The sequence below is a fragment of the Phoenix dactylifera genome, chromosome 12 (genome assembly GCF_051530095.1).
Source record: "Phoenix dactylifera cultivar Ajwa chromosome 12, Ajwa_hap1_PhDact_Kaust_v1.1, whole genome shotgun sequence".
Lineage (NCBI taxonomy): Eukaryota > Viridiplantae > Streptophyta > Magnoliopsida > Arecales > Arecaceae > Phoenix > Phoenix dactylifera.
This window is the reverse complement of record NC_143201.1, coordinates 16,462,938-16,476,176: the sequence shown is the minus strand read 5'-3', so window position 1 is coordinate 16,476,176 and position 13,239 is coordinate 16,462,938. Positions and strand designations below refer to the sequence as shown.

The following is a 13,239-nucleotide window of genomic DNA, read 5'->3' as shown; positions in this document are numbered from 1 at the left end:
TCTAAGCAAAACCCAAGGATCTCAGTTCAAAGCCATGACTCTCTTTTTCTTGGATCTAAGTTGACCCCAGGATGGAGGCCCTGCACCGCCTCGATACCCTGGTGGTATACCGGCCTAGTACCCCAGCCTTGTTAGGTACCCTTAGAATTTGGTTACTTTTGACCTTTATTGAACCACGTAATCTAATACTTCAAAGTATGTTTTTCAATAATTAGTTTATTAAATTTGATTGTGATTTCTATTTTATACTTGATTAAATGGGTCAGGCATGTTATTATTATGGTAATAATTGTTTTAAAATATATTATATATTTTGATATTTTTGTAAAATAAAATTTAGAAAATTTGGCTGGATAAATTATGAAATTTATTTTATATATGTATTCTCAGCCCGACTATGATTTGGCCCAGCTAATGGGGATTATTCGTTGGCTTTGTCGACTTGTAATATGAGAAACTGGTTTCGATACCTATCCACCGATAATTATAATAGTAGTATCGTTTAGCTGGCACTTTGTGCATTTTGACCTATGCCAATGGATTACATGGCCATAATATGATGTTGGGTCTAGTATCAATTTATAAAAATAGTAATAATAAATTTTAAGAAATATATGTATTACGAAATTTGATTTATTTACGGTCAATATCTTGCTATTGAATTATTTAATTGGCATGCTTAGTCCTCACTTTGTTGTATTATGTTGCTTAGTGGGCTAATGTAGCTCATTACTCTTTTTTTTTCTATTTTTCAGATCTTGAGTCATAATTTCTCAGGCTTTGGGGGAGTGTGCTGGCTCTTCTGAAGATATTCGTGATTATTTAAATTTTAAGTTTAATTTAGTTTGACTAGTTCTATCTTAGTTTGAACAATTGATTCGGTTTGAAAAATAATAATTAGTCAGAATATTTTGACTTATGTCACTTTGGAACAATTGATTATGAGAATGATTTGTTTTAGATCATGATTTAATTAAGTTTCAAGAATCAAAGTATAATTTGACCAGTAGCCTTGTATGCTTGTATGGCCCGCCTTGCAGGTATGCGGCATCTGCTCCGCTCCGGGTTTGAGCGTGATATTTTAAGAATAGCAGTGGTGGTTCATTGCATTTACAACTTGATGATTCTATGGAGCTTCTTTTAATTTCTTATGCCCATTTGCTAGTACTTGGATTATGTCTATGGTTCGTTCTTACTTCATGCAAGCAGCTTTTATTAGTTGAGATTTCTACTGCTACTTTCTTAAGGTTAGTCTTTGTCATGCGAGCATGTAGTTTGCAATGAGGAAATGTTGGAGATTATTGCTCCTTATTATACTAGAGTTTTATTTTCTAGTCATCGTTACTCTAATAAAGTTATCCTTGTTTGTTGTCCCAATACTACCCGAGGTAGAATAGGAATTTTGTCTTTTTTAGCTATTAAAAGTAGGGGTGCAAATGAATCAGATCGGACCGGGTCATTAGTGACCCCGACCTAACCCAATCTTTGTTCAGGTCCTAATGTTGGACCCAGACCCAATCTAATAGAAAATTGGGTCAAGGCGGGTCGGGTCTATTGCTAAAAATTTTAACCCAATAGGTCATTCGGGTTGGGTCCATATATAATCCAGTCCCAACCCAAAAAAGTGGGATTCAGTTTGGGTCAGAACATTGGAAGCCATTGCAGGAATTACAAAGTAAAAAAATAAACTATATACAATAGAATAAACAATATTGGCATTGGAAGTTGGCAGTTCAACATTAACTCAGACATTCTATACGTCCTGGTTGTCTAGGCATTGACTATACAATATTGGCATGGAAAGTTGGCAATTCAAACTCAAGGGACCAGTGACGTTTCAAGCTTAATCAGAACAAACTCAACTAGTTGCCCTCTTTTCAAATTCCTGGCCGCAGACCACCGCAAAAGTACCCAACTATTCCTTAATGACCGCAGAGTTAGATCACCTCCCTTGTTTCTCTTTGTTTTTTTTTTTGTGCTAAAACAAGTATTTCATGCAGTACGTGTACGAATACACCCAATAAAGTCAGAAAATAAAAGATCGCGGAGTGCCTAGGGCAACTCCTCTTCCCCGGCCCACATGGTACTTCCGAAGTGGTTGGTCACGTAGGCAGCCACCTAATCTGCAACGCCATTAACCTCTCTAAATATATGCCTAGCCTAAAAGGCTCCTCCATCCCTAACCATCACCCAAATATCCTTGAGTAAGGGTGGTCTATGACATCTAAGAAAGCTAAGATCTTCCTCAAGGATAGACCTATTCCTGCCGTATCAAATTATTGTACGCAACTATTCCAAAATTGGTTACCTTCGAACCAACCTCGTATATATTTTTCTTTTGTTGGTGACCTATTAAAAGGGTTAAACCGTTATTTTGCAATGTATCAATGGGTTCTGTTCTGGATAAAATTCGGTCAGGAATAAAAGCAAAATGATATAGTTGCGCACGTCCATTCATTGCTCATACCTCAAGACCCTTTGGTGCAAGTAGCGGCAAAGTAATATTATATTGATATTGTTAACAAGTAGTAATAAGTTATTAACAATCAAAATTCAAATAGGTCGGATTGCATCGGGTCTAAATTCAGTAAACTCTGACCTGATTGAAAAATGGATTGGGTCCAATTTTAGAATCTGACCCAATCTTATGGTTCTTTTAAAATGGGGTGGAGTCGGATCCAAATGGTTGGGTCGGATTAGGTCGGATCACACGGGTCAACCCAATCTATTTGCAGCCTTAATTCGTAGCAGCAGATTTGTCTCGTACTTAGTGTAAGTCCTTTTCATGTGAGCGTGTAGTTCGTGCCTTTTCATGTTGGAGATAAGTGCTCGCTAGGGTTTTACCTCTAGGGCTCGTTTGGTTCGCAGGAAAATGAGGGGAGAAAGTGTGGTCAACGGGAAAGTAATGAAATGCCTCTTGTTTGGTTGGAGTTTTCAAAGGAGAGAGATGGAAAAGTTGTATTCTCATGAGAATATGATTCCCACATTTCATGGGAAAGTCTTTCCCATGAGAAACATGGGAAAGTTACTTTCCCATGAAGTGGGAATCACTCTTTTTTTATTTTTTTCCCAAAAAGACCCTTCAGCATTAAAGAAGCTTTAAAGAGGCATTAAAGACCTAATTTTTATTAAGGGCATAATAGGAATTATACATAACTTTCCTAGAAAAGTGGATGGTCAACCAAACATAAGCACTTTGAAAATTTGTCACTTTCCCATGGTTAACCAAACATACCAAAAGTACTTTTCTAGGTATCCTCTTCCTAGGAATCTGATTTCCAAAAATCATATTCTTAGGAGGAAAAATACTTCCTGCGAACCAAACGAGCTCCTAGTTAATTACTCTAAAAGTTATCCAAGTTGGTCATCCCAACAGTATCCCAGGTAGAATAGGAATTTTGCCTTTTTGTGGCTAGTGGGAGCATACTTCCAACACAGGGTCCTATCACTGTTGGTACAATAGCGAGTGTCATAATTTGTCTTGGAGTGACATAATAACAGCTGGTTTGGATACCAAATTATTTTAGGTACAGCGGGGGTCCGCTTTTGAAGAGAGACTCGTCCTTCCAAAAAAAAGAAAAAAAGAGGAGAGAGAGAGTCATCGTGAGCCATATCAGTTGCTCCTTCGAATGAACCGTTCTCAGCTACCAGTTGTGTGGTATATTTTAATGACCAGCCAAGCACCTGGGATTTCTTTTATGCTCTTCAGCGATCCAAAATTTTTATTTCACTCCTACAGCAATTCGATTAGTTTACACCATCTAGAAGCCCTCATCTTTAAATTTCCTCAAAATCAATTATGACGAACAACAGCAATGGAGATAGAGCTGGATTCGTGATTTAGGCTCTAGATTGATTGCAGCAGATAGAATGCCAATTTTTAATGTCTCGGCTCGGCTCCATGAGTGGAGCCGAGGACAGTCTCGGTAGATATTACCTACGCGAGATAGATTTTGAGGGCTGGCCTTATTGGCATTGAGGATACTTCATTGACGTTGATTGGGTGAATCTAGAGTCAGACGGATAATGAAGCTGCTTATCTACTCTTGCATAATATATAGAGGAGTTTAAGAGAGTGTGTTTTCTTTATGGTCAGACATATCTATCGTGAGGCGAACAGTGCTGCAGATTGAGTTCCTCATTTGTGGTGGAGCAACCGGAGGGATGCTTTAGACCGATATATGAGTTGTTCCTGTGATATTTTGTTTTTTGACTTTATTATATATATTCATGCGAAACATATATAATCCATCTGATCAAAAAGAATCAAGCACTCTACTCTTTTTTCTTCTATTAGAAGTTTTTAATAAAATTTATTTTTCTCTCTACTTTTTTTTCACCTTTGTCTTGCTCTTGCATCTTATAATCCATCAATAAATTTGAACTACAAAAATGTTTCGAGCCAAGTGCACCTCTAGGTCTAGCCACCATCCTCGCACTATTACTCGCACTAGTTGAGACCATGCCAATGTATTCAAATTTCCACGCACTAGTTCAGACCCTGCCAATGTATTCAAATTTCCATTAACATTAGTGGCCCTACACGTGCCACCGTGTACCGTCACCGACCATCTAAAAATATCAACAAATTAGGAGACCGTTGGAGGTGGGTGGGATCGAATCTGGCCTTACCGTCACCCCCACATCCCATCACCCGCAGGTAAGTTCACCTTAGCCTCTGTTGCTAGTGCGCATCGGAAGTCCACTTGCTGGGTGGAGGCTAGATCAGGATAAGGAGGAGAAGCAGGAGAAGAAGTTGTGTTGGCTTTTGATACCGTGAGTACCAAATCTCAGCCTTTTTTTTTTCTCCCCCTCTTTTTAATTATTTTTATTTTTCTTTTTGACCATCAACTACAAACAGATTGGTCGATCGTGGAAGTAATAGTTTTTGATCTATTGGAGCTTTGGATTCCTGGTACTCCCCTCACTACTCACTGTCTCCCTCCTTTTTTGTTATCTTATGAGGAAAATGGAATCATCTATGTATGTATTATTATATGAGTTGAGTGATGCAAGTGTTACTGTTAGTAAGTATTATTATATGTCTTTCTTTATTGAATAATTTGTCTGCTCTCCAGCCATCAACTTAACCCCAACGCAAAGGCAGTTTAGGGAAGCCCACTTCCTATCGAGAAAGTTCCGCGAAAAAAAGTGATAGCCGTGAAGGTTCGTCACGTTTCTCTTGCCCTCCTCCATCTTTTTATATGGACTTCTTTACTCCAACTTTGTTTTGTTATTTTTCACTTCCAACTTGCATGACGAAAGGGCCTCTTGAAAATAAGGGCTTTGCTTGCCGCCTAACATGATTTGTTATCAGAAATCAGGATGCTAAACTGATGGTGGCTGAGGCGGATTTTTGATACCACTGTTATCAACACTGAGCTCAGAGCCATATGGAAGGGCATCGCCTATGCGAGGCTCGTTTTGGGTGCCGGCCGTATTCTCTTCGAGAAATATTCAGTTACGGTGATCGGGTAGATTTATGGCAATTGGAGCAGTGCTAGCGGATTTGCTTCACGGCATCTGTAGACTTGGTTATCTTCTTTGCAATTCATCACTTTGGAGGGTTCATAAGGGAGAATCATCTATTCGCTCCTTTTGCTTTGTGCCAGTTTCTTTTTTCTGATTTTGTTGGCTGCATTCACATTCGTCGTATGTGAGGTGCTGTTGTACCAAAAAAATAAAAATAAAAATAAAAATTTTCTAGAAAGAGAAAATACTCTTGGCTGAAAAATAAGATTAAAGCATAACATGATATCTTTCCCATGAATACAAGATTGCCTTTAAGATATGATGACATCGAGTTGAATGAAATGAAAATAAATGTGAGGAAACGCCATTTGAGATGATCGACTTATTTTGAGTAAAAGGTTCCCAAACAAGGTGTCTAATATATTTTAGAAGGATGAAGGGTTGAGTCAGCACCTAAGTAATGCATGTTAAGAAAAGCATTCTTATAAGCAACATTATCATAGGAGAAATAGAGAGTAGCATTAATGCATTATTCATAATTTTGCTGGGCCCATGAATATCTTGGGTTTAATTTAACCTAAATGTCAAATAATCTCCATCCAACCTACTTGAGTGTCAAACCATAGTTATTCAAAAACCTAATTTGTGGCACAAGCGCCGAGCTATTTTCAACTAGGTTAAACCTTTTCCTGTTTGCCTGTGAAAGGATCGAATGCACACAACACAAATATTTCTCCTCAACCACTCAAGAACCTAACGGACGCTTTGCATAGTTTTATGCAACCAATGAAATATTTAGTTGGTAACTTGGTATAGAAATTTATTGCTCTTAAAATACTAGAATTTCTCTCTTTTTAATTGATAAAATATGCGAATAAATTATAAAATGCCTCAGAACCATCCATTCTAAATCCACCGGTGACCAAAAAAAGAGCCAACTTTTTTCCCCATAAATTAGATCAAAATTAAGAACAGCCGAATAACTTTTGCCTCAAAAGAGGCTACATGCCGTTTCAGCAAAAAAAAAGAAAAAAAAGAAAAAGAGGCTACATGCCGCCATCTAAAATGAGACTCTAAAAAGTAAATTAGAAAAGAGAGAAATAAATATAGAGGACAGCAGCCGTCCTCGCTTTCTTTTTTATCCTACTGTACAACCCAGAGAGAGGAAAATAACAAAAGACCCCTCTAGAATCCTAACCTCTCTCATTCCATACCGCCGCCGTCACCACCAACGGCCGCCGCCGGGACGGCGGCGCCGTACTCTCCGGCGGCCGCGACCTCGACCGCTGCGGCGCCGCCGTCGAGGAGCCAGCGGTCCATGGGAGCGCACATGGCCTTGTGAGCGAGCTTCCAGTCGAGCGCCTGGCACGCCCGGGAGCAGTAGTTCACCGTCCCGCACACGGAGCACCGCCGGAACTCGTGCCGCCGCGTCTCCGGCCGCCCGCACTCTCCGTGCGAGCACAGCCTCAGCCCCTCCCCCGCCCCGCCTCCCTGCGCCCCAAACCACTCCACCAGAAACCGGTTCGCCGGGTGCGGCTCCGGCGCCGGCACGCTCCACCCGAAGTCGCTCAGCAGCGGGCAGCACCCCGTCGGCACCGCCGCCTCTGCCGGAGGCCAGCGGGCGGAGGAGAGGACCGCGGCGAGCTCCCGGGCGTTGGCCTGGACGAGGAAGCGGCGGCCCTCGGCGACGTTCCGGCGAACGCCGTAGCCGTCCTGGAGGCAGTGGCCCAGCTCACGGAGGGCATCTACGTGGCCGAGGAAGGCAGCGCGAGTGCATAGAGCGACGCCGGCCCGGAGGTCCTTGTCGTTCTTCGACCCCCCGCTGCCGTTAAACTGGATCACAGCCAGCGAGTAGAGCGCCGCCGCGTGCGATCCTATCGCCGCGCGCGCCATCAACGCCGCCCCGCTCCCCCTGTTCTGGAGGCAGTAGAATCGGATCTGCCCAAAATCGCACCTTTAATCCCTCCATTCCAAGAAAAATAGCACCAGAGACTGAGAAAAAAATAGGGGAATCTCAACCTACCATGCCGAGGATATAACAAGCTTCTAGATTTCCGGCATCGGCGCACTTCTTCAAGAAGCCGTGGGCGGATTCCGACCAGTTCTTCGCCCGGACGGCGAGCGATTTCGCCGACGCCTTCGAAAGAACCAGGGGATGCAGCCCTAGTCCGTTCAATCTCTTACACCTGTCCCCCAAACCACAAAAGGATCAGGTTTTTACCCCGAATGCGAAGGAAAAACCACGAAATCGAACCGAATACGTCAAAACCTAGGATTGAAAGAAGGAGTAGTACGTTAAGAGGATGCTGATTAGGTTGAAAGGGCAAGCAGCGGAAGAGCCGAGCTTGCAAAGGATACAGACAACGATATCGTCCGGCAAGCCATCAAATAAGTCCGGTTTCTGATCACCACTTCCCTCCGCCGCGGGCGACGAGCTGCGCCGCCGCTTCCCGGAGAAATCTTCCCTCGATTGGCCTCTCCGCCGCTTTCTCTCCCTCTCCTTCCTTCCCTCCCAACCATTCACCACCGAGTGGGGCTTCGGGTATCGCAACCCGCTCCTCGTTTGCATCGCTCTCTCTCCCCCTCCCCCCCCTCTCTCTCTCACTCCCACTCGCTAGCCGTCGCCGGAGAAATGAAGAAGAAGAAGAAAGAGAGATCAGAGGCCCAGCGTCTGACGGGCGAGAAGACCCGAACGCTATTTATACGAACACCGACAGAGACTCTGCTCGCCATTTTACCATTTCGCCACCGCGCTGCTGCCAGTATTTACGATCCCGCCCGCCGGTCAAATCCCGTTGACACAACCGGCTCCCCTTCCTTCGCCCGCAATCAAACTGTATCCCGCATAAATTATCTATGCGTACGCTTCAGCCATTAAAACATACTCCAACGGTCATAGAAATATTAATGCGGGCGCTCGAAATGGATGGTCGACAAAGCCGAGACACGATCGCTAACTTTTTTATTTTTATTATTTGAGAAATATTATTAGTTACTATTTTTCCCTTTATTTGGGAGCGCGCTCTCTCCGTTTCCCGCGATCGTTTCTCGTTCCGCAAGGGGAACTAGATCGGAGTGGCCGTTGAGAGTCTTGAGACGGACGGCTAACAAACGTTATCTCGTAGTCATTTGGTCAACGGGATTCCGTTATTTTAGACGGCGGCTGGGGCCGAAGGGCCCTAACGAACTCAGATAGAGATCTACGGTCTGGATCCAGCTCAACCCGAAGGAATGGTCAAAGTTTTCTAACCCAGGCAGGTGGTTTCCAACACGAGATCCGGGGATCACTGGCACGGTGGCACCCCAGCTAAGATCTGGATTCAACGGCTCAGAACGCATCTTAGGATGAGAAATTTCTTTTGGTGAGGGTTAGGTGACTGACATTAGATACAACCACGTCACCTCATGGTGCCCAACCATGAACCGTTTCAACCACACCAGTTTGCAATATAAACTAGGTCAAGATATGTGGAATCTAAATGGTTTCGTCAAGCTCGCAAGTTCTGTGGTAAAGATTGAAAATATGAGCTTGCATGGACTTGTGCACATCTAAATGGAAACAACTTGGTTTCTCTCCATGAACGGTTTCGAGTATATAGTAGCAAAAAGATAGAAGTTTTATATGTTGTGTAAAGTTAGCCAAGACACCGTTTTAGCTTGGCAATAATACTGAGATAATTTCTCTCGTAATGATTGAAAATATGAGCTTGTATGGACGTGTGCATATCTAAATGGAGACAACTTGGTTTCTCTCCATGAACGGTTTCGAGTATATAGTGGAAAAAAGATAAGAAGTTTTATATGTTCTGTAAAATTAACCAAGATACCGTTTTAGCTTGGCAATAATACTGAGATATAATTTTTCTTGTAAAGATTGAAAACATGAGCTTGCATGGACGTGTGCTATCTAAATGGAGACAACTTGGTTTCTCTCCATGATCGGTTTCAAATATATGGTGGCAAGAAAATAGAAGTTTCATATGTTCCGTAAAGTTAGCCAAGACACCGTTTTAGCTTGGCAATAATACTGAGATAATTTTAAATACAACAATATGCGATGAGCATTATATGTCACAAGTGATAAAAAAACGTTAAATGGCAAACAAACCCCAACGATAAGCATTATATGTATAAATTAATGTGTGTAAGTAATAACTTCTTTAGGTTAAACATGCAGCCTTCAAATCAAAATAGGAATATAAAGTAATAACCTACTTCTTTAGGTTTGTAATTTCATATGTGAGTGTTTGTACTTTTTATTTTTAAGATATAATTTCTAGCACCTTAGAAGTGATCAAGAGGATAATTCATGCATGTCTTATATATAGGATATGTATAAATTAATATTGACTTTCCATTTAATAGCTATTGAGTTATAAAAAATAGAAAATGATATTTTCTATACTTATTTTGATAACCTAGTTACTAGATAATGTCTCTAAGGAGTGAAAAGAACTTGCCTCAAAACATCCAGGAATACAAAATTATCCATTAGACATGTATTCAACCCCATACCATATTTGAGCAGGATCCAATAATATTTTAAAGCCATGTAACCATAATTTTGCAATTATTTTAGGCAACAAGGCATAATTTAACTTATAGGATACCAACAAGCACATCCTTGTTTGATTTAGGTTTATAATGCATTATTCTTGCCTATTATCTCATTCCCAAGCTCGATTTTCCTCAAGCTTTTGCTCTCAGATAGCTAGTTGATCAAAGGTTTAAAACATCAATATTAGGAAAGTGATAATTATGGTCTCTACAATAGAGATGCATAACCCTTGTTTTTCATTTTCTCTATATATGAAATGAGAAGAATTATGATTGGTATAATATTATTTTATTTTTTTTGATAAGGTAGATAGATCATACAAACCTAGTATGAATGCATCCAATAAAATTAGAAAATAAAATGTTATGAAGTGCGATTGGGGTAGCTGACATAGTGGTTTACAAAAACTCTTCCGAATGCTCCGCTACATAAGTAGCTGATAGGGGGAGTCTCTACTCCTACATGGGTTCGATCTTATTAAAAATAGGGTGACACCCATATATACTTATCAGAGCACGCATCTCTATATGCCTCCGAATAGAGAGCCACGCTTTGACACACGATCACGCATGAGAGTTTCCGGAGATCGGTCACAACTCTTGGACATTTGCTCTGATACCACTGTTAGTGAATCCTAGGTTCTTCAATATTAAACATGTTGAATTTTTTCATTTTTTTTAAAAACCATGGCCGAACCTGATCGGGTTGCCTACGTATCCCTTCATAAGGAGGATCAAGCCATACATAGTTCTTTTTAAGTTTTAAAATGCAGCGGAAAAACCGAATCAAATAATTTAATTCATGCATGCTTACAAGATCAAATCTAGAAATCAGCACCTTAAGAACACATAGGATTATGCCGGAATCATTTAAACAATTATGCTAAAATATTCATGCATAATTAACTATTAGATCTGAAAGGTAAACACTCTATTCTGATTAATCTCCGAATATCCATCGAATGGATTCTGGAGATAACTCCGCGAGGAGCCCCAAAGGAGGGTAAAAACTTCGGGGAATCAGACCTAGACCCTGACTCCAAAATAAAATATTGATGTAGGATTAATACCTTTTATGATAGAAGAAACTTGTAGATCTAATTCTTGACTTCGCAGCCACGCACATGAATGGCCTCTATGAGAAGTACACGCGAAGCCCAAGATAGATCGTCTTCCGCGGGAGTGCTAGCTTGCGCAGGAACGTTGTAATGGCTGAAGCTTTCTCCTTCTAAACACTCAACCTTTGATTATTCTTTAAGGAGATGGAGGATGAACGTGAGAAAGAAGGAGAAGAAGGGATGGAGGCCCTCAGAGAATTTTTTTAGAATTTTTTGAAACCTCTAAATATGGTATATCTTGAACCCAAGGTATGAGGGGTCTTTTATAGCCAAAAGACCACCCCACGCCTCACACCTAATTTAGCCAAATAATTTGGCTGATAAAATTCTCAAAAAATTTTGGTGGTTTGGCAGCTAAGAGGAGATAAACAGATCCAAATTTTGTTCATTTTGGATCCCTAAAAGATAGAAATTCATGCATTCAAAATTTAGCCGCAGACCACCCTATTTCATGCACCATGCAATCCCTACAAATTAGGAAATTCATCTAAATCTTTCTAGAAAGATTTAAGACGCCATTTTTATAGAAAATATAGCCCCACACCTCCTCTCTTCTCACGCCAATTTTTGGCCAAAAATAAAGAGGATAGGCATATAAAATATTGGGGATAAATTAAGGTGTCATTCTTCTCCAAGAAGATAAGGATGGGTTCCTAAAATTTAGAAATTCTTCTCCTTATCCAATTCTTATTATTTGGACTCATAATCCTCATCAAATAAGGTTTTCTAATTGATTTGGATCAAGCCCAATCCAATTGGGTCAAGTCCCATCAATTGGGTCAAGCTCAATCTACTTGGGTTGAATACAATCCAATTAGGTCAAACCCTGATGCAGCCCAAATTGAATCCTATTCAGTTTGGCTCAACCTAAGCCCAATTACTCAATCAAATTGAGTTCATTAGCAATCTAGTTGCTAATTAGTCCTCCAATAATTTAATAATTATTTTAATGCAACTTTTGCTTGGGATAATTTGTCAATCGAATTGACCAAATTATCTCTGAATGATTCTTAATTATCAATCAGCCATTTGATCAACCTAGAAACTTCTATGCGTGTGACCTCATAGGTTCGAACCTAAGCCGGTAGTATACGAAAGACTTTCTACACTAATCGATGTGACCATCTAGCAATGGTACCCAACGTCCGGATAGGCCAAATATATGCGAAGCAAATATTCTGGAACCCTGAACTATGGTTACTGTATAATTCAATCCCTTTGACTCCTAATGCCAGGATGACTTAGAGCTCACTGTCAACCCTATAATTAGTACATCCATTATGTGATTAACTTTAGATATTTCGTGACTCCTCACTGGGATTATCCTGGCCAAGGTTTTGCTAAATTAATCACAAGATATTATCTCCTGTTTTCAGGAGGGGTCAATTCCATCTCGACTCACAACTGACTACGCAAGTAGTTGACTGCACCCAGTAACCTTCCATCACTGAATTAGAAATCCAGGTAGTCCGGTACCAAAGTATAATGAGTTGCTTGCTAGTCACAGGTTGCGGTCTCAGGTCAGAGGGCCAAACTTATACCCATATCCACTCGGAATATCTCTTGACAGTAGAACGTTCTGGAATTGGTCACGTTCAGTGAAATGTACTCCTACACTTTACCTGTGTGGCATACCAGTGTCTCCCCACTCTAAGAGGACAACCAATGTAAATGTCACACAACGACCTAATCTCGATAATGCTGTCGTCCTTGTAACAACATATCATTTGGTCGCGAACTAGTTTAAGGACTCGAAGATAAATCCTCCTTTATCATTAATAAGTCCTAAGGACTTCATCATATAAGAGTTCATTTGAAGATGTAAAATGATGAATAATGCCAAAAAATACTTTATTGATTTGTCAATTCATTTACAAAATTCAATCATCAACATGCTGACGATTGACATTTAGGATACAATTTCCAACAGTAGCGACCCAATCTGACTCTCAATTCGTTTTACGGTAGATGCGGTTGATGCGCTTGGCTACAAAGGAAGTCCATTCCCTCAAACTCCAAACATTCCCTCAAACTCCTAATATTATACAAGAGGTGGTGAGAATCCGCTGCCCCATTGTAGCCTTGGATCCAA

At 40.8% G+C, this 13,239-nt stretch overlaps 1 protein-coding gene and 1 long non-coding RNA gene across 2 annotated transcripts; one reads left to right on the top strand and one right to left on the bottom strand.

The window, feature by feature from the left end:
* The first annotated feature begins 4,873 nt into the window (after positions 1 to 4,873).
* Positions 4,874 to 5,626, top strand: LOC148700457 (uncharacterized). Its single transcript, XR_015971997.2, has 3 exons — positions 4,874 to 4,915; positions 5,079 to 5,166; positions 5,318 to 5,626. It is a non-coding gene; the product is annotated as an uncharacterized LOC148700457 (long non-coding RNA).
* A 765-nt stretch (positions 5,627 to 6,391) lies between these two features.
* On the bottom strand, positions 6,392 to 8,146 carry LOC103715723 (F-box protein At1g67340-like). Its single transcript, XM_008803462.6, has 3 exons — positions 7,767 to 8,146; positions 7,496 to 7,658; positions 6,392 to 7,410 (listed from the first exon to the last, which is right to left on the bottom strand). The coding sequence occupies exons 1-3, from the start codon at positions 8,039 to 8,041 to the stop codon at positions 6,676 to 6,678; spliced, it is 1,173 nt and encodes a 390-aa protein (XP_008801684.3). The 5' UTR covers positions 8,042 to 8,146; the 3' UTR covers positions 6,392 to 6,675.
* Positions 8,147 to 13,239: the final 5,093 nt, after the last annotated feature.